Genomic DNA, 24,017 nt, shown 5'->3' with positions numbered 1-24,017 from the left:
CAGACGCCTAATGAAATGCATGTCTCCAAGAGGGAGATATATCTCAACGTGTGTAATATGTCAATTTAACAATATGTCTATTCAGTTTGCTTTTAATAAATTTGTGGAAAGTTGTGGGGGGAAAAAAAACAAAAAAACACGTGGTGACCCACCTGCTGGATACAAAATAATTTCCCTTAATTTGATTTATCCGAAAAGGGCCCTTCTGTCGCTAAGCAACCCCGGGACGCGGGACCACTGCACCAGCTGCTGCACTGCGGCACCGGAAAAAGCGGAATCAACGCAACAAGATTTTTTTTTGGGGAGGGGACGTTACAACGACCGGCGGTTCGTTATCTAAACGTCATTACCGAGCGTTTTAGGGTGTTTCCATCCCGTATGCCATGCTGATTGAATGTCTTGTCTGTCCATCAACTCGTCCCCGGGATGATACTGCAGAGAGAGTGCCGCTAGCTCGGTAGTAGCATTAGCGTTAAACGTGGATGACGGCTACTGTACACCGGAACGTCCTATCATCCGGACCACAGAAGAATCAGCTGTCATCATTGAATCAGTAAGATGCAAGAACCGTACAGCCAACTAGATACTATAATACAAACTTATTGTATTTAGCTTCTTGTACAGTGATGTGCACTATAGGTAGCTAGCTTGCTAGAATAAGCTGTTGACAAAAAATGCCATTACATTTGCGTTGGACAGTTCGACTACAGCCAAAGGGGCCTTCCAAGGGACGACAATCCATCCTCGTTACAAGAAGATAATCGACGTAGCCAAAAGTATGTGTGTGCGCTGTTCACCAGTCAGCTTTTCAATGACAACGGTGGGACAAAGTAGGAGTAGCCTATTCCAGAATTTGGCTTAGAGATGCTGTTGGATTGTCAAGGCTTTCTATACATGCTCGTGTTATTCTTCTGTATCTATGTCAAGTAGACCGTCCCATTTACTATTGTCGATTGAAGAAACCGCAGCTTTCTGTGCGCATAAAGTCGCCTCCACCCTTGTATGATGGTGTCATATCACTGAGTCTACCTTTAACAGAATAATGCTCTGATCTCTCTCACCCTTCAGACGTAATAATGTATGATAATGTCATATCACTGAGTCTACCTTTAACAGAATAATGCATTGATCTCTCACCCTTCAGACGTAATAATGTGTGATAATGTCATATCGCTGAGTCAACCTTGATCTCTCACCCTTACCTGCTGACAGACATGAGTCGTTACTGCACCCTGAACAACAACTTTCCCAATGACAACAACCTCCTGGCCCTGGACATGGTGCTGAGCTCTCTCTGGAGCATTCCACAGCCCATCAACTGGGACAACGTGGCCATGCTGGTCCCTGGCTTCACACCCAAGGAGGTAAGCTCTACATGCACTGCACATTGGGACAATAAACGTATTGATTGAAGCTATAGTAGCTAACGGCTACAGTGCGAACCCGGGTCTCCCAGTCTGTAGGCAAGCTTGCTAACCACTGCGCCCACTAAGGAGAGATCGTAAAAGGCTATTAGCCTGGTCTGAAATCTGTCTGCGTTGTCTTACCAACTCCCTATGGTCACTGTTTGGCGTGACGGGTAGCCTCGAGGTAAGAGTTTTGAGCCAGTAATCTAAATTTAGAATCCTAGAGCCGACAAGGTGAACAATCTGCCGCTGTGCTCTTCAGCAAGGCACTTAACCGCAATTGTTCCAGGGGCGCTGGAAAATGGTGACCCTAGACTTGACCCCACGGTCCACGTCTGTTTCAGGGGGAGTTGGGATAGGCCAGAAACACATTTCCATTGGACTTGTACACGTGTATCACATGATAAATAGAAACGCCCACCAATCTCTGTTGTCAGCTGTACTATAGCTTAGTTTAGTTTGGACTGCTGTTGAATGTTGTGCCGGGGTTACCGGAACCCAGATGATGTGGTCTGAGGGTTGTTGTTATCATGGTATAGTAGTGACATGGTTGCCATGGTGTTTGTCGTGCCTACCTTCAGTGTGCGCAGAGGTTCGAGGAGCTGAAGAGCACCGGAGGGTTCCATCACGTGGACGACCAATGCAACGCGCTGACGGCAGGAGGCTCCTCCCCTGTGGACTACATCAAATCCACACTATTGGACACCACGGGAGACGTGGGGGAGACGCGGACCAATCAGAGCTCCATCTCAGTGACGGGTGAGGCTGACTGGTGTTGATGTGCTAGTGCATATGTAGTGGTTTGGGGAACTATGTCTGTGATGATGAGCCTGCCTAGAGTAGTAGCTGCTGAGGGTCAGCCTGCCTAACGTAGGAGCTGCTGGGGGTCATCCTGCCTAACGTAGGAGCTGCTGGGGGTCATCCTGCCTAACGTAGGAGCTGCTGGGGGTCAGCCTGCCTAACGTAGGAGCTGCTGGGGGTCAGCCTGAAAATGTGAAAATAGTAACACAATAAATAACAGAAAATAAGGCTAAATACAAGGAGTACCAGTACCCCTATAGTATTATAATAATGAGACTATATACAAGGAGTACCAGTACCCCTATAGTATTATAATAATGAGACTATATACAAGGAGTACCAGTACCCCTATAGTATTATAATAATGAGACTATATACAAGGAGTACCAGTACCCCTGTAGTATTATAATAATGAGACTATATACAAGGAGTACCAGTACCCCTGTAGTATTATAATAATGAGACTATATACAAGGAGTACCAGTACCCCTGTAGTATTATAATAATGTGACTATATACAAGGAGTACCAGTACTCCTGTAGTATTATAATAATGAGACTATATACGGTGGGGAGAACAAGTATTTGACACACTGCCGATTTTGCAGGTTTTCCTACTCACAAAGCATGTAGAGGTCTGTAATTTTTATCATAGGTACAATTCAACTGTGAGAGACGGAATCTAAAACAAAAATCCAGAGAATCACATTGTATGATTTTTAAGTAATTAATTTGTATTTTATTGCATGACATAAGTATTTGATACATCAGAAAAGCTAAACTTAATATTTGGTACAGAAACCTTTGTTTGCAATTACAGAGATCATACGTTTCCTGTAGTTCTTGACCAGGTTTGCACACACTGCAGCAGGGATTTTGGCCCAATCCTCCATACAGACCTTCTCCAGATCCTTCAGGTTTCTGGGCTGTTGCTGGGCAATACGGACTTTCAGCTCCCTCCAAAGATTTTCTATTGGGTTCAGGTCTGGAGACTGGCTACGCCACTCCAGGACCTTGAGATGCTTCTTACGGAGCCACTCCTTAGTTGCCCTGGCTGTGTGTTTCGGGTCGTTGTCATGCTGGAAGACCCAGCCACGACCCATCTTCAATGCTCTTACTGAGGGAAGGAGGTTGTTGGCCAAGATCTCGCGATACATGGCTCCATCCATCCTCCCCTCAATACGATGCAGTCGTGCTGTCCCCTTTGCAGAAAAGCATCCCCAAAGAATGATGTTTCCACCTCCATGCTGCACGGTTGGGATGGTGTTCTTGCGGTTGTACTTATCCTTCTTCTTCCTCCAAACACGGAGAGTGGAGTTTAGACCAAAAAGCTCTATTTTTGTCTCATCAGACCACATGACATTCTCCCATTCCTCTGGATCATCCAGATGGTCATTGGCAAACTTCAGACGGGCCTGGACATGCGCTGGCTTCAGCAGGGGGACCTTGCGTGCGCTGCAGGATTTTAATCCATGATGGCGTAGTGTGTTACTAATGGTTTTCTTTGAGACTGTGGTCCCAGCTCTCTTCTTCTCTTCTTTTATACAGGTAACGAGTTCAAACAGGTGCAGTTAATATAGGTAATGATTGGAGAACAGGAGGGCTTCTTAAAGAAAAACTAACAGGTCTGTGAGAGCCGGAATTCTTACTAGTTGGTAGGTGAACAAATACTTATGTCATGCAATAAAATGCAAATTAATTACTTAAAAATCATACAATGTGATTTTCTGGATTTTTGTTTTAGATTCTGTCTCTCACAGTTGAAGTGTACCTATGATAAAAATTACAGACCTCTACATGCTTTGTAAGTAGGAAAACCTGCAAAATCGGCAGTGTATCAGATACTTGTTCTCCCCACTGAACAAGGAGTACCAGTACCCCTGTAGTATTATAATAATGAGACTATATACAAGGAGTACTGGTACTGAGTCAATGTGCAGGGATACGAGGTAGTTGAGGTAATATGTACATGTAGTTAGGGGTAAAAGTGACTAGACCATCAGGATAGATAAGTGTGTGTGTGTGTGTGTGTGTGTGTGTGTGTGTGTGTGTGTGTGTGTGTGTGTGTGTGTGTGTGTGTGTGTGTGTGTGTGTGTGTGTGTGTGTGTGTGTGTGTGTGTGTGTGTGTGTGTGTGTGTGTGTGTGTGTGTAGGTAGGTAGTCCAGTGAGTGTGCACAAAGCCAGTGTAAAAGGGTCAATGCAAATAGTCCAGGTAACCATTTGATTACCTGTTCAGCAGTCTAATGGTTTTGGGGGTCGAAGCTGTTCAGGTACCTCAGGTGTTCAGGTGCTCCGGTAACGAGAGAACAGTCTATGGGCTGGGGTATAGAGGTCCTGGATGGCAGGGAGCTCAGCCCCAGTGATGTACTGGGCCGTCCGCACCACCCTCTGTAGCAGAGAGAACAGTCTATGGGCTGGGGTATATAGGTCCTGGATGGCAGCACCACCCTCTGTAGCAGACAGAACAGTCTATGGGCTAGGGTATATAGGTCCTAGATGGCAGCACCACCCTCTGTAGCAGAGAGAACAGTCTATGGGCTGGGGTATATAGGTCCTGGATGGCAGCACCACCCTCTGTAGCAGAGAGAACAGTCTATGGGCTGGGGTATATAGGTCCTAGATGGCAGCACCACCCTCTGTAGCAGAGAGAACAGTCTATGGGCTGGGGTATATAGGTCCTGGATGGCAGCACCACCCTCTGTAGCAGACAGAACAGTCTATGGGCTAGGGTATATAGGTCCTAGATGGCAGCACCACCCTCTGTAGCAGAGAGAACAGTCTATGGGCTGGGGTATAGAGGTCCTGGATGGCAGCACCACCCTCTGTAGCGTCCTTGTGATCGAGGGCGGTGCAGTTGCCATACCAAGAGGTGATGCAGCCAGTCAAGATGCTAAAGTTCTGTGTCCTATGTAGCAGGCAGTAAGACCTGAAGACTCTTCATGTCTGAATATCTAGGCTTTAGTTCAGGGCCAGGGTTAGTACACAGTCTTGTTTGGTGCCTCCACTCTCCAGGCCTGGCGGTGAACCCTTCCAGGGGAAGCTCGGTGGAGAAGGAGAGCAGGGAGTCTGCAGAGGAGGGCGAGAAGCCCCAGGAGGGGAAAGGGTGAGTGCCTGGTCTAACTACCGTCAAACAGAAATGCACTGTTAACCAGTCCTGCTCGTGTCAAGGTGATCAAAGAGTTTCATAGAGCAGGATCAAGAACTTAGTCTGCTAACAAATACTCAAATGTACTCTAATACAAAAATCAAGAGTTATTCCTCTCTGTGTGTGTCTGTCTGCCTGCCTGTCTGCCTGCCTGTCTGCCTGCCTGCATCTCTCTCCCCACGCAGGCCCAATATGGTGATCCACGTGTGTGACGAGGCTAAGAACCTGAAGCAGGACTTCATGTGTCCCCGTGACCTTCTGATCAACGAGATGCGTTACTTTGCCGAGTACCTCTCTGTTGACACCCAGCGCTGGGAGGAGGTGGACATCTCTGTGCACTGTGACGTGCAGATCTTCGACTGGCTCATGAACTACGTCAAGAGGCACAAAATGGCCGTCGATGGCAACCATGACAAACCCAAGCTCGGTAAAGAGTTGAATATCTGCTCTCGCATCATAGCTACATACACTGATGCCTGTACAGTACCATACCATCACTTACCTGGGCGTGGCAAATGATAACCATGGAGACCACAGTGATGTGTCCTCACTAATAGCGGTGTGCTTGTTGGTTGGCCTGGCAGTGTGTTTGGTCAGTATGTGTTGTTTGTTGGTTGTGTGTTAACATTGGTGTGTTACGTGGTGTTTGTTGGTTGTGTGTTAACATTGGTTGGTTACGTGGTGTTTGTTGGTTGTGTGGTTACAGAGCCCAGCAATGTGATCTCAATCCTCATCTCCTCCGAGTTCTTGAAGATGGACACGTTAGTAAGTGTTGTAATGGCGGGAGCTGGGGTTGCTATGGCAGTTCCAATGTACCGTACGTTTCGGGGGCCCCTGGTTTTCTGTTGTAGTTGAAGAACGAACGCAAAGTGGTTGAACTGAGGTTGGGGAAAAGGCTATTGGGAACCTTTTACAACAAAATCAAATATGTTGGACTGATTTTTGGCGAGGAGTGAAACCTCTGGCTTCGCCTCTTCCTCTCTGCTACAGTAAATTAACCAGCAAGCTCTTGTTAGTCATTGAATAAAATGGCACTCACGAACAACACAGAAAACCAATCAGCTAATAGGCTTCTCTCTTCACTTTAGTCTGAAACAGAAAACGAAGGGCCTTTGGAACGCTTCACTTCCTGTTGCATGGTTACAGAAAACGAAGGGCCTTTGGAACGCTTCACTTCCTGTTGCATGGTTACAGAAAACAAAGGGCCTTTGGAACGCTTCACTTCCTGTTGCATGGTTACAGAAAACGAAGGGCCTTTGGAACGCTTCACTTCCTGTTGCATGGTTACAGAAAACGAAGGGCCTTTGGAACGCTTCACTTCCTGTTGCATGGTTACAGAAAACGAAGGGTCTTTGGAACGCTTCACTTCCTGTTGCATGGTTACAGAAAACGAAGGGCCTTTGGAACGCTTCACTTCCTGTTGCATGGTTACAGAAAACGAAGGGCCTTTGGAACGCTTCACTTCCTGTTGCATGGTTACAGAAAACGAAGGGCCTTTGGAACGCTTCACTTCCTGTTGCATGGTTACAGAAAACGAAGGGTCTTTGGAACGCTTCACTTCCTGTTGCATGGTTACAGAAAACGAAGGTCCTTTGGAACGCTTCACTTCCTGTTGCATGGTTACAGAAAATGAAGGGCCTTTGGAACGCTTCACTTCCTGTTGCATGGTTACAGAAAACGAAGGTCCTTTGGAACGCTTCACTTCCTGTTGCATGGTTACAGAAAATGAAGGGCCTTTGGAACGCTTCACTTCCTGTTGCATGGTTACAGAAAACGAAGGTCCTTTGGAACGCTTCACTTCCTGTTGCATGGTTACAGAAAACGAAGGGCCTTTGGAACGCTTCACTTCCTGTTGCATGGTTACAGAAAACGAAGGGCCTTTGGAACGCTTCACTTCCTGTTGCATGGTTACAGAAAACGAAGGGCCTTTGGAACGCTTCACTTCCTGTTGCATGGTTACAGAAAACGAAGGTCCTTTGGAACGCTTCACTTCCTGTTGCATGGTTACAGAAAACGAAGGGCCTTTGGAACGCTTCACTTCCTGTTGCATGGTTACAGAAAACGAAGGGCCTTTGGAACGCTTCACTTCCTGTTGCATGGTTACAGAAAACGAAGGGCCTTTGGAACGCTTCACTTCCTGTTGCATGGTTACAGAAAACGAAGGGCCTTTGGAACGCTTCACTTCCTGTTGCATGGTTACAGAAAACGAAGGGCCTTTGGAACGCTTCACTTCCTGTTGCATGGTTACAGAAAACGAAGGTCCTTTGGAACGCTTCACTTCCTGTTGCATGGTTACAGAAAACGAAGGGTCTTTGGAACGCTTCACTTCCTGTTGCATGGTTACAGAAAACGAAGGGCCTTTGGAACGCTTCACTTCCTGTTGCATGGTTACAGAAAACGAAGGGCCTTTGGAACGCTTCACTTCCTGTTGCATGGTTACAGAAAACGAAGGTCCTTTGGAACGCTTCACTTCCTGCTTCACTTCCTGTTGCATGGTTACAGAAAACGAAGGGCCTTTGGAACGCTTCACTTCCTGTTGCATGGTTACAGAAAACGAAGGGCCTTTGGAACGCTTCACTTCCTGTTGCATGGTTACAGAAAACGAAGGGTCTTTGGAACGCTTCACTTCCTGTTGCATGGTTACAGAAAACGAAGGGCCTTTGGAACGCTTCACTTCCTGTTGCATGGTTACCGTTACAGTTGTTTTTAGAAGTGTAACATGTTACTTTTATTGCAAGTGACACAGGACTTCCAAGTCATTGAACAAACTCAATGACCTATTCATGTCAACCTGTCTTTCAGCTGTATACTGTACATGTTGACCTCTCATAGGTGGAGGAGTGTATTCAGTCACATGTTGACCTCTCATAGGTGGAGGAGTGTATTCAGTCACATGTTGACCTCTCATAGGTGGAGGAGTGCATTCAGTCACATGTTGACCTCTCATAGGTGGAGGAGTGCATTCAGTCACATGTTGACCTCTCATAGGTGGAGGAGTGCATTCAGTCACATGTTGACCTCTCATAGGTAGAGGAGTGCATCCAGTACTGTCACAAGCACATGAGTGCCATCGTGGCCACACCCTGCAACATGAACTGCATCAACAGTACCCTGGCAGCGGACATGTCTGACCTGTTCAGCCACAACGAGGCAGACGACATCACGGACAGAAAAGACAAGTTCAAAAGGTAAGACCTAGTGATGTTGTCCTGGGAGACGGATCATTCTGCTTCAGCCAACACCTTTCTTTTCTCCCTTTCCTCAGTAAGTTATTCCAGAAGAAAATTGAGAGTCTCTTCGATCCTGACTATAAGAACCGGGACTCCCCAGGCAACGCATCAACTCTGTACAGGTGTGTGGCAGCTCTGGGATGCGCATCGGTCTGTCTTTCATTGGTCTTGTTCATTTGGGCACACAACAGAAAACATTTTGCATCACAAAACGAAAAATGAGCGTTTCTTACTGGCCAAGTGTAGGTAGATCCTTACCTGTTTGGTCTGTTTTCTTCTGTTTGGTTCCCAATGAATGCAACCTCATGTTAACCTCGCCTGACCACCGAACTGCAACTTGTCTTTCCCAGGTGTGGTCTGTGCCTGAAACTGCTGACCAAGGACACAGAGCGGAAGATCTCCTGCATCCCAGGGAAGATCAACATCAACCCTCAAGGAGACATCACCTACACTCACAGCAGGTCCTGTACCACCCAGTTTACACCTTGGTTGTGGGTTCGATTCCCTCTGTGACCACCCATAGGTCAAATGTAAGCGTGCATGACTGTAAAGGGTCTATCAGAGTACCACAGTAACACAGCAGTGTTCTAGAATATTGGACCGTTGTCTTTCATGCTTTTTGAGTTCTCAGCGCAGCTCAAGCAATTTCTCCAACTGTCAACACATTCCATTGAATAGAGGACGTGTACTGGAAAGTTGTTGGTTGAGATTTTTGGGGAGGTGCGTGTCCCCGCGGATGATGGTCTCCTCGCTGCGTAGCCATGTCACCATGGGACCAACACCTCTCAGCGTCTGTGGACTGTGATTTACGGTTGTCGCTTTGGATAAAAACTGATGCTGTATTTATTTTTTTACCTTTATTTAACTAGGCAAGTCAGTTAAGAACAAATTCTTATTTTCAATGACGGCCTAGGAACAGTGGGTTCAGGGGCAGAACGACAGATTTGTACCTTGTCAGCTCGGGGGATTTGAACTTGCAACCTTCCGGTTACTGGTCCAACGGCAGGCCACCCTGCCGTCCCTACACTCTAACCACTAGGCTACCCTGCCGTCCCTACACTCTAACCGCTAGGCCACCCTGCCGTCCCTACACTCTAACCACTAGGCCACCCTGCCGTCCCTACACTCTAACCACTAGGCCACCTTGCCGTCCCTACACTCTAACCACTAGGCCACCCTGCCGTCCCTACACTCTAACCACTAGGCCACCCTGCCGTCCCTACACTCTAACCACTAGGCCACCCTGCCGTCCCTACACTCTAACCACTAGGCCACCCTGCCGTCCCTACACTCTAACCACTAGGCCACCCTGCCGTCCCTACACTCTAACCACCCTGCCGTCCCTACACTCTAACCACTAGGCCACCCTGTCGTCCCTACACTCTAACCACTAGGCCACCCTGCCGTCCCTACACTCTAACCTCTAGGCCACCCTGCCGTCCCTACACTCTAACCACTAGGCCACCCTGCCGTCCCTACACTCTAACCACTAGGCCACCCTGCCGCCCCTACACTCTAACCACTAGGCCACCCTGCCGTCCCTACACTCTAACCACTAGGCCACCCTGCCGTCCCTACACTCTAACCACTAGGCCACCCTGCCGTCCCTACACTCTAACCACTAGGCCACCCTGCCGTCCCTACACTCTAACCACTAGGCCACCCTGCCGTCCCTACACTCTAACCACTAGGCCACCCTGTCGTCCCTACACTCTAACCACTAGGCCACCCTGCCGTCCCCACACTCTAACCACTAGGCCACCCTGCCGTCCCTGCCGTCCCTACACTCTAACCACTAGGCCACCCTGCCGTCCCTACACTCTAACCACTAGGCCACCCTGTCGTATCTACACTCTAACCACTAGGCCACCCTGCCGTCCCCACACTCTAACCACTAGGCCACCCTGTAGGCAGAAGAGATGGGAGGTCCATGATCTATCACTACCTCTGGTCTGTAGGCAGAAGAGATGGGAGGTCCATGATCTATCACTACCTCTGGTCTGTAGGCAGAAGAGATGGGAGGTCCATGATCTATCACTACCTCTGGTCTGTAGGCAGAATAGATGGGAGGTCCATGATCTATCACTACCTCTGGTCTGTAGGCAGAAGAGATGGGAGGTCCATGATCTATCACTACCTCTGGTCTGTAGGCAGAAGAGATGGGAGGTCCATGATCTATCACTACCTCTGGTCTGTAGGCAGAAGAGATGGGAGGTCCATGATCTATCATTACCTCTGGTCTGTAGGCAGAAGAGATGGGAGGTCCATGATCTATCACTACCTCTGGTCTGTAGGCAGAAGAGATGGGAGGTCCATGATCTATCACTACCTCTGGTCTGTAGGCAGAAGAGATGGGAGGTCCATGATCTATCACTACCTCTGGTCTGTAGGCAGAAGAGATGGGAGGTCCATGATCTATCACTACCTCTGGTCTGTAGGCAGAAGAGATGGGAGGTCCATGATCTATCACTACCTCTGGTCTGTAGGCAGAAGAGATGGGAGGTCCATGATCTATCACTACCTCTGGTCTGTAGGCAGAAGAGATGGGAGGTCCATGATCTATCACTACCTCTGGTCTGTAGGCAGAAGAGATGGGAGGTCCATGATCTATCACTACCTCTGGTCTGTAGGCAGAAGAGATGGCAGGTCCATGATCTATCACTACCTCTGGTCTGTAGGCAGAAGAGATGGGAGGTCCATGATCTATCACTACCTCTGGTCTGTAGGCAGAAGAGATGGGAGGTCCATGATCTATCACTACCTCTGGTCTGTAGGCAGAAGAGATGGCAGGTCCATGATCTATCACTACCTCTGGTCTGTAGGCAGAAGAGATGGGAGGTCCATGATCTATCACTACCTCTGGTCTGTAGGCAGAAGAGATGGGAGGTCCATGATCTATCACTACCTCTGGTCTGTAGGCAGAAGAGATGGGAGGTCCATGATCTATCACTACCTCTGGTCTGTAGGCAGAAGAGATGGCAGGTCCATGATCTATCACTACCTCTGGTCTGTAGGCAGAAGAGATGGGAGGTCCATGATTACATGACAGGACTGTATGAGGAGCTGAAGTCCTGGGTGCTGGTCTACTGGAGGATCTGGGGAACCATCAACCACCTCACCTGTTCCCACTGCCAACAGGTAAGGGGGGGGGGATGCATGCATACTCCAGGCATTGTGTAATGCATCCAGAACAAGACCGTGTGTGTGTGTGTGTCTCCAGGTGTTTGTGTGTGCAGAGCTGTCCCACTGTCGGTATCACCCAGAGGTTGTGTTGTACCCAGGCATGGGGACAGAGCAGGGCTGGCACGGGACGGGCATCTACCCCTGCTGCAACCAGAGGACGCTACGCTTTGACCCCACCGGCATGCCCAAGGTAGGAACACACTGACCCCACCGGCATTCCCAAGGTAGGAACACACTCACACACTGACCCCACCGGCATGCCCAAGGTAGGACCACACTCACACACTGACCCCACCGGCATGTCCAAGGTAGGAATACACTGACCCCACCGGCATTCCCAAGGTAGGACCACACTGACCCCACCGGCATGCCCAAGGTAGGACCACACTGACCCCACCGGCATGCCCAAGGTAGGACCACACTGACCCCACCGGCATTCCCAAGGTAGGAACACACTGACCCCACCGGCATTCCCAAGGTAGGAACACACTCACACACTGACCCCACCGGCATGCCCAAGGTAGGAACACACTCACACACTGACCCCACCGGCATGCCCAAGGTAGGACCACACTCACACACTGACCCCACCGGCATTCCCAAGGTAGGACCACACTCACACACTGACCCCACCGGCATTCCCAAGGTAGGAACACACTGACCCCACCGGCATGCCCAAGGTAGGACCACACACACACACTGACCCCACCGGCATGCCCAAGGTAGGCCCACACTCACACACTGACCCCACCGGCATTCCCAAGGTAGGACCACACTCACACACTGACCCCACCGGCATGCCCAAGGTAGGAACACACTCACACACTGACCCCACCGGCATGCCCAAGGTAGGACCACACTCACACACTGACCCCACCGGCATTCCCAAGGTAGGACCACACTCACACACTGACCCCACCGGCATTCCCAAGGTAGGACCACACTCACACACTGACCCCACCGGCATGCCCAAGGTAGGAACAAACTGACCCCACCGGCATGCCCATGGTAGGACCACACTCACACACTGACCCCACCGGCATGCCCAAGGTAGGAACACACTCACACACTGACCCCACCGGCATGCCCAAGGTAGGAACACACTCACACACTGACCCCACCGGCATGCCCAAGCTAGGAACACACACTGACCCCACCGGCATTCCCGAGGTAGGACCACACTCACACACTGACCCCACCGGCATGCCCATGGTAGGAACACACTCACACACTGACCCCACCGGCATTCCCAAGGTAGGACCACACTGACCCCACCGGCATGCCCATGGTAGGACCACACTCACACACTGACCCCACCGGCATGCCCAAGGTAGGAACACACTCACACACTGACCCCACCGGCATGCCCAAGGTAGGACCACACTCACACACTGACCCCACCGGCATGCCCAAGGTAGGACCACACTCACACACACTTGGAGTTGTGAGGTGACCATGCTTTGAATAGTTTCCATCTCACACAATACATATTTTACACATTTCACACTTGAATCTTGTCAAAACGGTGTCTGTCCGTCTGTCTGTCTGTCTGTCTGTCTGTCTCAGGGCTGTAAGATGCGGGACCACATAGTGAATGCGTCAGACAGTGGAGACTGTACTGGAGACCACCAGGTAAACTCAGCCCAGACCAGACTGCTCAACGACCTGCTACTACACAGAGAGACGGTGTGTGTACCCAACACACCCCTACCAGAGACAGGGTAAGAGACAGTGTGTGTACCCAACACGCCCCTACCAGAGACAGGGTAAGAGACAGTGTGTGTACCCAACACGCCCCTACCAGAGACAGGGTAAGAGACAGTGTGTGTACCCAACACGCCCCTACCAGAGACAGGGTAAGAGACGGTGTGTGTACCCAACACACCCCTACCAGAGACAGGGTAAGAGACGGTGTGTGTACCCGACACGCCCCTACCAGAGACAGGGTAAGAGACGGTGTGTGTACCCGACACGCCCCTACCAGAGACAGGGTAAGAGACGGTGTGTGTACCCGACACGCCCCTACCAGAGACAGGGTAAGAGACGGTGTGTGTACCCGACACGCCCCTACCAGAGACAGGGTAAGAGACGGTGTGTGTACCCGACACGCCCCTACCAGAGACAGGGTAAGAGACGGTGTGTGTACCCGACACGCCCCTACCAGAGACCGGGTAAGAGACGGTGTGTGTACCCGACACGCCCCTACCAGAGACAGGGTAAGAGACGGTGTGTGTACCCGACACGCCCCTACCAGAGACAGGGTAAGAGACGGTGTGTACCCGACACGCCCCTACCAGAGACAGGGTAAGAGACGGTGTGTGTACCCGACACGCCCCTACCAGAGACAGGGTAAGAGACGGTGTGTGTACCCGACACGCCCCTACCAGAGACAGGGTAAGAGACGGTGTGTGTACCCGACACGCCCCTACCAGAGACAGGGTAAGAGACGGTGTGTGTACCCGACACGCCCCTACCAGAGACAGGGTAAGAGACGGTGTGTGTACCCGACACGCCCCTACCAGAGACAGGGTAAGAGACGGTGTGTGTACCCGACACGCCCCTACCAGAGACAGGGTAAGAGACGGTGTGTGTACCCGACACGCCCCTACCAGAGACAGGGTAAGAGACGGTGTGTGTACCCGACACGCCCCTACCAGAGACAGGGTAAGAGACGGTGTGTGTACCCGACACGCCCCTACCAGAGACAGGGTAAGAGACGGTGTGTGTACCCGACACGCCCCTACCAGAGACAGGGTAAGAGGCGGTGTGTGTACCCGACACGCCCCTACCAGAGACAGGGTAAGAGACGGTGTGTGTACCCGACACGCCCCTACCAGAGACAGGGTAAGAGACGGTGTGTGTACCCGACACGCCCCTACCAGAGACAGGGTAAGAGACGGTGTGTGTACCCGACACGCCCCTACCAGAGACAGGGTAAGAGACGGTGTGTGTACCCGACACGCCCCTACCAGAGACAGGGTAAGAGACGGTGTGTGACCCGACACGCCCCTACCAGAGACAGGGTAAGAGACGGTGTGTGTACCCGACACGCCCCTACCAGAGACAGGGTAAGAGACGGTGTGTGTACCCGACACGCCCCTACCAGAGACAGGGTAAGAGACGGTGTGTGTACCCGACACGCCCCTACCAGAGACAGGGTAAGAGACGGTGTGTGTACCCGACACGCCCCTACCAGAGACAGGGTAAGAGACGGTGTGTGTACCCGACACGCCCCTACCAGAGACAGGGTAAGAGACGGTGTGTGTACCCGACACGCCCCTACCAGAGACAGGGTAAGAGACGGTGTGTGTACCCGACACGCCCCTACCAGAGACAGGGTAAGAGACGGTGTGTGTACCCGACACGCCCCTACCAGAGACAGGGTAAGAGACGGTGTGTGTACCCGACACGCCCCTACCAGAGACAGGGTAAGAGACGGTGTGTGTACCCGACACGCCCCTACCAGAGACAGGGTAAGAGACGGTGTGTGTACCCGACACGCCCCTACCAGAGACAGGGTAAGAGACGGTGTGTGTACCCGACACGCCCCTACCAGAGACAGGGTAAGAGACGGTGTGTGTACCCGACACGCCCCTACCAGAGACAGGGTAAGAGACGGTGTGTGTACCCGACACGCCCCTACCAGAGACAGGGTAAGAGACGGTGTGTGTACCCGACACGCCCCTACCAGAGACAGGGTAAGAGACGGTGTGTGTACCCGACACGCCCCTACCAGAGACAGGGTAAGAGACGGTGTGTGTACCCGACACGCCCCTACCAGAGACAGGGTAAGAGACGGTGTGTGTACCCGACACGCCCCTACCAGAGACAGGGTAAGAGACGGTGTGTGTACCCGACACGCCCCTACCAGAGACAGGGTAAGAGACGGTGTGTGTACCCGACACGCCCCTACCAGAGACAGGGTAAGAGACGGTGTGTGTACCCGACACGCCCCTACCAGAGACAGGGTAAGAGACGGTGTGTGTACCCGACACGCCCCTACCAGAGACAGGGTAAGAGACGGTGTGTGTACCCGACACGCCCCTACCAGAGACAGGGTAAGAGACGGTGTGTGTACCCGACACGCCCCTACCAGAGACAGGGTAAGAGACGGTGTGTGTACCCGACACGCCCCTACCAGAGACAGGGTAAGAGACGGTGTGTGTACCCGACACGCCCCTACCAGAGACAGGGTAAGAGACGGTGTGTGTACCCGACACGCCCCTACCAGAGACAGGGTAAGAGACGGTGTGTGTACCCGACACGCCCCTACCAGAGACAGGGTAAGAGACGGTGTGTGTACCCGACACGCCCCTACCAGAGACAGGGTAAGAGACGGTGTGTGTACCCGACACGCCCCTACCAGAGACAGGGTAAGAGACGGTGTGTGTACCCGACACGCCCCTACCAGAGACAGGGTAAGAGACGGTGTGTGTACCCGACACGCCCCTACCAGAGACAGGGTAAGAGACGGTGTGTGTACCCGACACGCCCCTACCAGAGACAGGGTAAGAGACGGTGTGTGTACCCGACACGCCCCTACCAGAGACAGGGTAAGAGACGGTGTGTGTACCCGACACGCCCCTACCAGAGACAGGGTAAGAGACGGTGTGTGTACCCGACACGCCCCTACCAGAGACAGGGTAAGAGACGGTGTGTGTACCCGACACGCCCCTACCAGAGACAGGGTAAGAGACGGTGTGTGTACCCGACACGCCCCTACCAGAGACAGGGTAAGAGACGGTGTGTGTACCCGACACGCCCCTACCAGAGACAGGGTAAGAGACGGTGTGTGTACCCGACACGCCCCTACCAGAGACAGGGTAAGAGACGGTGTGTGTACCCGACACGCCCCTACCAGAGACAGGGTAAGAGACGGTGTGTGTACCCGACACGCCCCTACCAGAGACAGGGTAAGAGACGGTGTGTGTGTTTTTGTATCTTATGGTAGGTTTTGCGTTTTAGTGATACTCCCCGGTTCTCTCTCTGTGTATCTGTGTGCCAGGCCTGTAGACTCCCCCTCCAGTGGATCAGAGAGAGGGGAGCGGGTACTGGACTGTGACATCCTGGTAGAGCCGGGGCTTCTGGGACTTCAGAGAGTAGAGGGCACCACCGTGAGTTTACAACAATTTATCTATTTATCCAGGCAAGTCAATTGAGATCTAATTCATACTTGCAACTAGAATGATATGTTTTAAGAAACTTTAGTGTGTTTGCTCAAACTTGTTTATTTACAATGACAACCAGACCTCATTGATAGTCCTATCTGGCTACACATCTGTCTACTAGCTACATTACTACAGAACATCTGATTTTTAAACCTAACCACACTGCTAACCCTAATGCATAAAATCAAACAAACTTTAAATTAAGGCCAAAAAGCACATTTTTTTTTGTTTTAAAGAATTTTTACAATATAGCCAATTTTGACTTTACAGCTGGCCCATCTTCAGAAATCACTCAGTTCTGCCTCCAGGGCAAGATTGATGACAATAAACGTCGACCTGCGCTTGATTTGTGGAGTCATAGATATATGCCTATAGTCTAACTCAACCTATTTCAAATAGACTATAGTCTAACTCAACCTATTTCAAATAGACTATAGTCTAACTCAACCTATTTCAAATAGACTATAGTCTAACTCAACCTATTTCAAATAGACTATAGTCTAACTCAACCTATATCAAATAGACTATAGTCTAACTCAACCTATTTCAAATAGACTATAGTCTAACTCAACCTATTTCAAATAGACTATAGTCTAACTCAACCTATTTCAAATAGACTATAGTCTAACTCAACCTATTTCAAATAGACTATAGTCTAACTCAACCTATTTCAAATAGACTATAGTCTAACTCAACCTATTTCAAATAGACTATAGTCTAACTCAACCTATTTCAAATAGACTATAGTCTAACTCAACCTATTTCAAATAGACTATAGTCTAACTCAACCTATTTCAAATAGACAATAGTCTAACTCAACCTATTTCAAATAGACTATAGTCTAACTCAACCTATTTCAAATAGACTATAGTCTAACTCAACCTATTTCAAATAGACAATAGTCTAACTCAACCTATTGCTTTGCAGTTTTCCCTGTTGAAAAACTGGAGCCGGCAACTGGTAAGATCAACGTTTACTGTTTCCAAATGTAACTGTGCTGCAGTGTCCGTATCTGTTTACTTGTGTTTGTGTGTATATATGACGTAACATATCACAGTAGTGACATAGTATACCTTTGTACCACCAGAAGCCTGAGGGCCAGTCTGTTTGTGCTGTCATGCCAACTCCTCATGCTTAGTTAATGATCAATGGTGTTAGTCTAGACACCAAACAGATCTGGGACCAGGCTATCTAAACCCTGATATGCCCTCCTTTGCCCTGTGTCAGAGGCAGCAGACGCTGCTCTCTGAGGATGAGGAGTATACCACGGGGTCAGAGGTCACTGAGGATGAGGTGGGGGATGAAGAGGAGGCCAGCAAGAAACAAGGTAGAGTAATTAGGCTCTCTAATTGGTTTATACTCTAATTGGGAAAAACTGTAATGGCTGAGAGGGATGAGGCAAAGGAAATAGTAAATACGTCTGACAACACAGCAGATTGGTAAACATAGAAATCACATAACTAAACAAAAACTATACCATGAAAAAATAAACAAGTACATTTAATGAAATTCTTGGCAAAAAAAAGTAACCTCATCTGTCATTGAGGCAGAGGACTTGTTCATAACAAAACCCTTTAATATGACCAACCACTTTAATATTACCAACCACTTTAATATGACCAACCACTTTAATATTACCAACCACTTTAATATGACCAACCACTTTAATATGACCAACCACTTTAATATGACCAACCACTTTAGTATTACCAACCACTTTAGTATTACCAACCACTTTAATATTACCAACCACTTTAATATTACCAACCACTTTAATATGACCAACCACTTTAATATGACCAACCACTTTAATATGACCAACCACTTTAATATGACCAACCACTTTAATATTACCAACCACTTTAATATGACCAACCACTTTAATATTACCAACCACTTTAATCACTTTGTTGTTGACGAGATTAGCAAACTTAGACATGACTTGCAAATAACAAATGCTGAGCCTTCATATTCACGCATAACGGACCAAAGACAAGCACTGTAGTTTTCAGTTCCACAAAGTGGGTGTGGAAAAGGTGAACAAAATGGTTGCTAATCTATAAATAAGGACAAACCACCTGGTACCGACTACCTGGACGGTAAATTGCTAAGATTTGCAGTGGAATACATTGTGACTCCTGTTGGCCACAGCTTTAATTTAAGTCTAGAGGACGGTGTGCCCTCAGACATGGAGAGGGGGGCAAAGGTCATTCAGCTACCCAAGAATAGCAGAGTACCCTTTTTAATGGTTCAACCAGCCGATCAATCAGTCTGTTTAGAAGTGCTTAGCAAACTTTTGGAAAAAATTGTCTGACCAAATACAAAGAAATTTTACAGAAAATGAATTAACAACAGACTTTCAGCATGCTTATAGGGAAGGGTACTCAACATGCTTGGCACTGACACAAATGACTGATGCTTGGCTGAAATAAATTGATAGTAAGAAGATTGTGGGAGCTGCTCTGTTCGACTTCAGTGCAGCTTTTGATGTCATTGATCGTAACCTATTGCTGAAAAAAAAACGTAGGTGTAATGGATTTGCATCCTCTGCCTTATTATGGATTGAGAGTTGCCTATCGAATAGAACAGAGTTTTCGTTAATGGAAGCCTCTCTCATGCAAATTCAGTTGACCGTGGTGTTCCGCAGGGCAGCCGACTAGGGACATTATTGTTTTCCATTTTTACTAATGACCTTCCACTGATTTTGAATAAAGCCTGTGTGTCTATGTACGCTGACGACTCAACCGTATACACGTCGGCTGCAACGGTAAAATAAATAACTGACACCATTAACATAGAGCTCCAGTTAGTTTTAGAACGGGTAACTAGCAATAGGCTGGTGATAAAAAAATCTAAACATATGTAAAGCAGTGTTTTTGGGACAAATCACTCTCTCAACGCTAAACCTCATTTAGATTTATTATTGAATAATGTGTCGATTTAGCAAGTTAAGGAGACTAAACTGCTGGGTGCCACTCTACATAGCAAGCTGTCATCAAAACATATAGACTCACTGGTTGCTAAAATGGGAAGAGGCCTGTCCGTGATCGGGCGTTGCTCTGCCTTCTTGACATCTCAGTCGACCAGACAGGCCCCAGTTTTGTGGCACCTGGACTACTGCCCAGCTGTGTGGTCATGTGTGGTGAAGGACATACATAGGTCAATTACAGTTGGTCCAGAACAAAACAACAAGTATAGCACATCGATGGTCACGGAGGGCAATTGGCGGCATGTATGTTACTGACAATCTCTCCTGGCTCAAAGTAGAGGAGAGTTTGACTGCATCACTATTGGTCTTCGTGCGAGGTGTTGAAGGTACAGAACTGTCTGTTCAAGCAGTTGGCACATAGTTCAGACACTCATCGGTACAACCAGAGATCTCTTCACAGTTCAGACACTCATCGGTACAACACAAGACATGCAGCCAGAGATCTCTTCACAGTACCCAGGTCCAGGACAGAGGCTGGGAAACACACAGTATTAAATAGAGCCATGACTACATGGAACTCTCTGGTAACCCAGGTAACTCTAGCTAGCAATAAAACCAGATAAAGAACACCTTACATCACAAAGGGGCCTGTGAAGAGACACAGTCATTTCATATATCTTGTATTGTAATTGCACAGTACTATGTATTAGACCTAGATGTGGTGTGTATCTACTGATATGTAGGCTATGTGTGATGTTTTAAATGTAGTTCAGTCCTTTAATAATGTTCTGTTCTAAGTATTATGTCATGTCTCGTGGACCCCAGGAAGAGTAGCTGATACTTTGGCAGCGCCTAATGGGGATCCTATTAAATGCCAATTAGCAAAGAGGCTTTGAAACGGGGGATATATATAAATTGTGTCCTCTCTCCTCACCTAATGAAATCCAATTGGATGAGAAGGTCAGAGGGGAGGGACCTCTGACCTCATCTAATGGGTTTTTGAGAAGGAGGCAAGGATGCAAGGACACAAATCGAGATTCTCCCGATGTCATAAGACCACACTGTGTGTCATGATGAATCCCCACTGTGTTTATTGAAATAAATCAATCTAAATGAAGGTGGGAGTACCCCACTATAGCCAGCAGGTGGCAGTGTCGTATTGGTACATGGGGCTGCTCATTTTGAAATTGCATTGGGTTTGTGGACATCTGTCTACAGCTGTGAACTTGTAAGTTGTAAGTGAATCATGAATGTATGTGTACACTGCTTATGGTTGTAACCACATATGGGTTTTCTATGTGTTCATTGTTAGCTGCTAAGAAGGCCAAGAAGTTGAGCAAACCTTTGAAGAGGCAGATGTCCTCACCCAATTTCCATCGCAAAGAGAAAGCAGTGGAGAAAGTGAGTGTACTTCACTCGTTTACCTGAGACTTAAATAATTGCAATTTTCTTACTTTTCCTAATTCTGTTGGTTGTTTACAGACCCCTTCGAGGGACAACACTCCATTCAGGTGAGCTCAACTTCATCAACTACACGCTTCTTCATCCATTTCACCACTGTGTCTCTGAAATGGTTTGTGTTTCCAGAGTGAGTGCCCAGAAGAGTAAATGGGACAGCTCTCGCTCCATTCGCTACAACCAAGACGCCCAAAGAGAGGAAGGTAACACAGGCCTCAGTGAACTTTGTGTGTGTTCCGATAGTTGTGTGCATTCTAATTGCTCTCTCTCACTCTCCCTCTCTCTCTCTCTCCCCACCTCCCTCTCTCTCTCTCTCCCCGCCTCCCTCTCTCTCTCTCTCTCTCTCTGCCTCTCTCTCCCCTCCCTCCCTCTCTCTCTCCCCTCCCTCCCTCTCTCTCTCCCCTCCCTCCCTCTCTCTCTCCCCTCCCTCCCTCTCTCTCTCCCCTCCCTCCCTCTCTCTCTCCCCTCCCTCCCTCTCTCTCCCCACCTCCCTCTCTCTCTCCCCTCTCTCTCTCTCCCCGCCTCTCTCTCTCTCTCCCCTCCCTCCCTACCTCCCCCCCCCAGACCAGCGGCGTATGGTGGAGATCATTGGTCATCTGACTAAGATTAGGTTCGGAGATCAGGAACAGAGGAAGTCCAAGGACACTAAAGACGTGTGTTTTACTGAGTCGATTACAACTTTATTTTTAGTAGGGGATAAAACACTAGAAAGTTGAAACATGAAACTTCATTGACATTGTGTGTGTGTATAGTGTGGTTGTCACTGGTGTACCACCCCCCTTGTTGTGGTTGTCACTGGTGTACCACCCCCCTTGTTGTGGTTGTATAATGTGTGGTTGTATAATGTGTGGTTGTATAATGTGTGGTTGTATATGTGTGGTTGTATAATGTGTGGTTGTATAATTTGTGGTTGTATAATGTGTGGTTGTGGTTGTATAATGTGTGGTTGTATAATGTGTGGTTGTATAATGTGTGGTTGTATAATGTGTGGTTATTCCAGCGTGCAGCAGGGATCTACTCCAGGCTAGAGGCCCAGTTCAAGTCCTCCTCCCAGGCCAGGGGACGACAGAGTGGCCCTGAGAAAACCCTCAGGTACGTACTTACACACACAGTGTCTCCCCCTACCCTCCTCTGTCTCCCCCTAACCTCCTCTGTCTCCCCCTACCCTCCTCTGTCTCCCCCTACCCTCCTCTGTCTCCCCCTACCCTCCTCTGTCTCCCCCTACCCTCCTCTGTCTCCCCCTACCCTCCTCTGTCTCCCCCTACCCTCTTCTGTCTCCCCCTAACCTCCTCTGTCTCCCCCTAACCTCCTCTGTCTCCCCCTAACCTCCTCTGTCTCCCCCTTTTCTGAATTAGTTGTCCCCCCTTTCTTGTCTTCTTTTAGAGTGAAGCCACGCTTCAGCCAAGCTCGAACCACATAGATATTGGAAAGAGGAAGACAAGAGGGAGAAGAGGAGGAGGGAAGGAGGAAGACAAGAGGAGGAGGAGGAGGGAAGGAGGAAGACAAGAGGAGGAGGGAAGGAGGAAGACAAGAGGGAGAAGAGGAGGAGGGAAGGAGGAAGACAAGAGGAGGAGGAGGAGGGAAGGAGGAAGACAAGAGGAGGAGGGAAGGAGGAAGACAAGAGGAGGGGGAGGAGGAGGAGGAGGGAAGGAGGAAGACAACAGGAGGAGGGAAGGAGGAAGACAAGAGGGAGAAGAGGAGGAGGGAAGGAGGAAGACAAGAGGAGGAAGGAAAAGAGAGGGAGGAGGAGAGGAAGAGAGCAGAGGAGGAAGAGGGAAGAAATCAGTGGAGCCAACTGACCCAAATGGGTACTGGCAACCTGGCAGCAGCTAACCCTCTCAACCCCATCTTGCTCCACTGTGCCCCTGTTAAATATTTGTGCCTGTATTCATAAAGAGCCTAAGAGTATGAGTGCTGATCTAGGATCAGTTTGTCCTCTTGGAATGTACTGAATGGACAGGAGAGACCTGATCCTAGATCAGCCCTCCTCCTCTGAGACACTTGATAAATACAGGCCCTGGTCCTGCATTGGTCGTCTTTAGTTCAGAAGGCCTGGTTTTGCCGTAGGCCTTTCTAGCCCACTTAGAACCCAGTCCAGCCCGTCAGCCTGACTCAGGTGACTTTGTATCGATCACATCTCCTCCTACCTCCCATTAACTCTATATTACAATGCAATAGGTCACCTAGGTCTAAACCTGTACGCCATAGAATATAATAGACTTTAACATAGAAGCTACCTTGTGGTGAGTAATAGGAGTGGTGAGCAGTAGGTAGATGATGGTTTAATGAAATGCCCGTTGTTTCTATATCTGTCTGTGTTGGCCGTATCGCACACTACTGGGACTAAGAGGACATGGGTGGACGAGGCAGTCAGAAATTAAAGTTACATTCCCACCATTTATCTGTGCCGAGCAACTTTTCTGTGTCTTGCATGAGGGTGCAGGTTCATGTGGGGCATTTCGTTCAGTTCAACTACTCTCCATTAGATGTCATTATATCACAGAAGAAAATCAATCAGTTATTCTTTGTTCGTGGTAAGTTCTGTACACAGGTCATTATAGTGGGTTCCCAGAGTGATGCAGCGGTCTGAAGAACTGCATCTTAGTGCTAGCGGCGTCACTACAGACCCTGGTTCCATTTCCAAGCTGTATCACAACCGACCGTGATTTGGGAGTCCCATAGGGCAGCGCACAATTGA

General features: G+C 49.1%; 1 protein-coding gene across 2 annotated transcripts; it reads left to right on the top strand.

The window, feature by feature from the left end:
• Positions 1 to 334: 334 nt before the first annotated feature.
• LOC139418053 (SANT and BTB domain regulator of class switch recombination-like) lies at positions 335 to 22,915 on the top strand. Of its 2 annotated transcripts, none has more exons than XM_071167202.1 (21): positions 335 to 553; positions 1,213 to 1,364; positions 1,988 to 2,165; positions 5,219 to 5,309; positions 5,537 to 5,778; positions 6,058 to 6,116; positions 8,379 to 8,539; positions 8,617 to 8,703; positions 8,932 to 9,042; positions 11,596 to 11,719; positions 11,802 to 11,954; positions 13,331 to 13,485; positions 16,770 to 16,878; positions 17,860 to 17,892; positions 18,160 to 18,259; positions 21,174 to 21,262; positions 21,344 to 21,372; positions 21,449 to 21,522; positions 21,884 to 21,972; positions 22,320 to 22,411; positions 22,703 to 22,915. In XM_071167202.1, the coding sequence occupies exons 2-21, from the start codon at positions 1,215 to 1,217 to the stop codon at positions 22,737 to 22,739; spliced, it is 2,163 nt and encodes a 720-aa protein (XP_071023303.1). In that variant the 5' UTR covers positions 335 to 553; positions 1,213 to 1,214; the 3' UTR covers positions 22,740 to 22,915. The 2 variants fall into 2 exon arrangements, with proteins under 2 accessions (XP_071023303.1, XP_071023312.1); XM_071167211.1 differs by having other exon boundaries at positions 349 to 776; positions 22,703 to 22,801.
• Positions 22,916 to 24,017: the final 1,102 nt, after the last annotated feature.

Source organism: Oncorhynchus clarkii, chromosome 1, assembly GCF_045791955.1.
Source record: "Oncorhynchus clarkii lewisi isolate Uvic-CL-2024 chromosome 1, UVic_Ocla_1.0, whole genome shotgun sequence".
Classification (NCBI taxonomy): Eukaryota; Metazoa; Chordata; class Actinopteri; order Salmoniformes; family Salmonidae; genus Oncorhynchus; species Oncorhynchus clarkii.
The sequence above is the reverse complement of the archived record's forward strand: the minus strand, read 5'-3'. Positions and strand labels throughout refer to the sequence as shown.

Excerpts from the sequence above, each read along its gene's own strand:
- LOC139418053 (XM_071167202.1), top strand. The coding sequence starts at position 1,215 with ATGAGTCGTTACTGCACCCTGAACAACAACTTTCCCAATGACAACAAC. Across the intron at positions 11,720-11,801 it reads CCTGTTCCCACTGCCAACAG|GTGTTTGTGTGTGCAGAGCT; the intron begins GTAAGGGGGGGG and ends GTGTGTCTCCAG. Across the intron at positions 21,373-21,448 it reads AGGGACAACACTCCATTCAG|AGTGAGTGCCCAGAAGAGTA; the intron begins GTGAGCTCAACT and ends TTGTGTTTCCAG.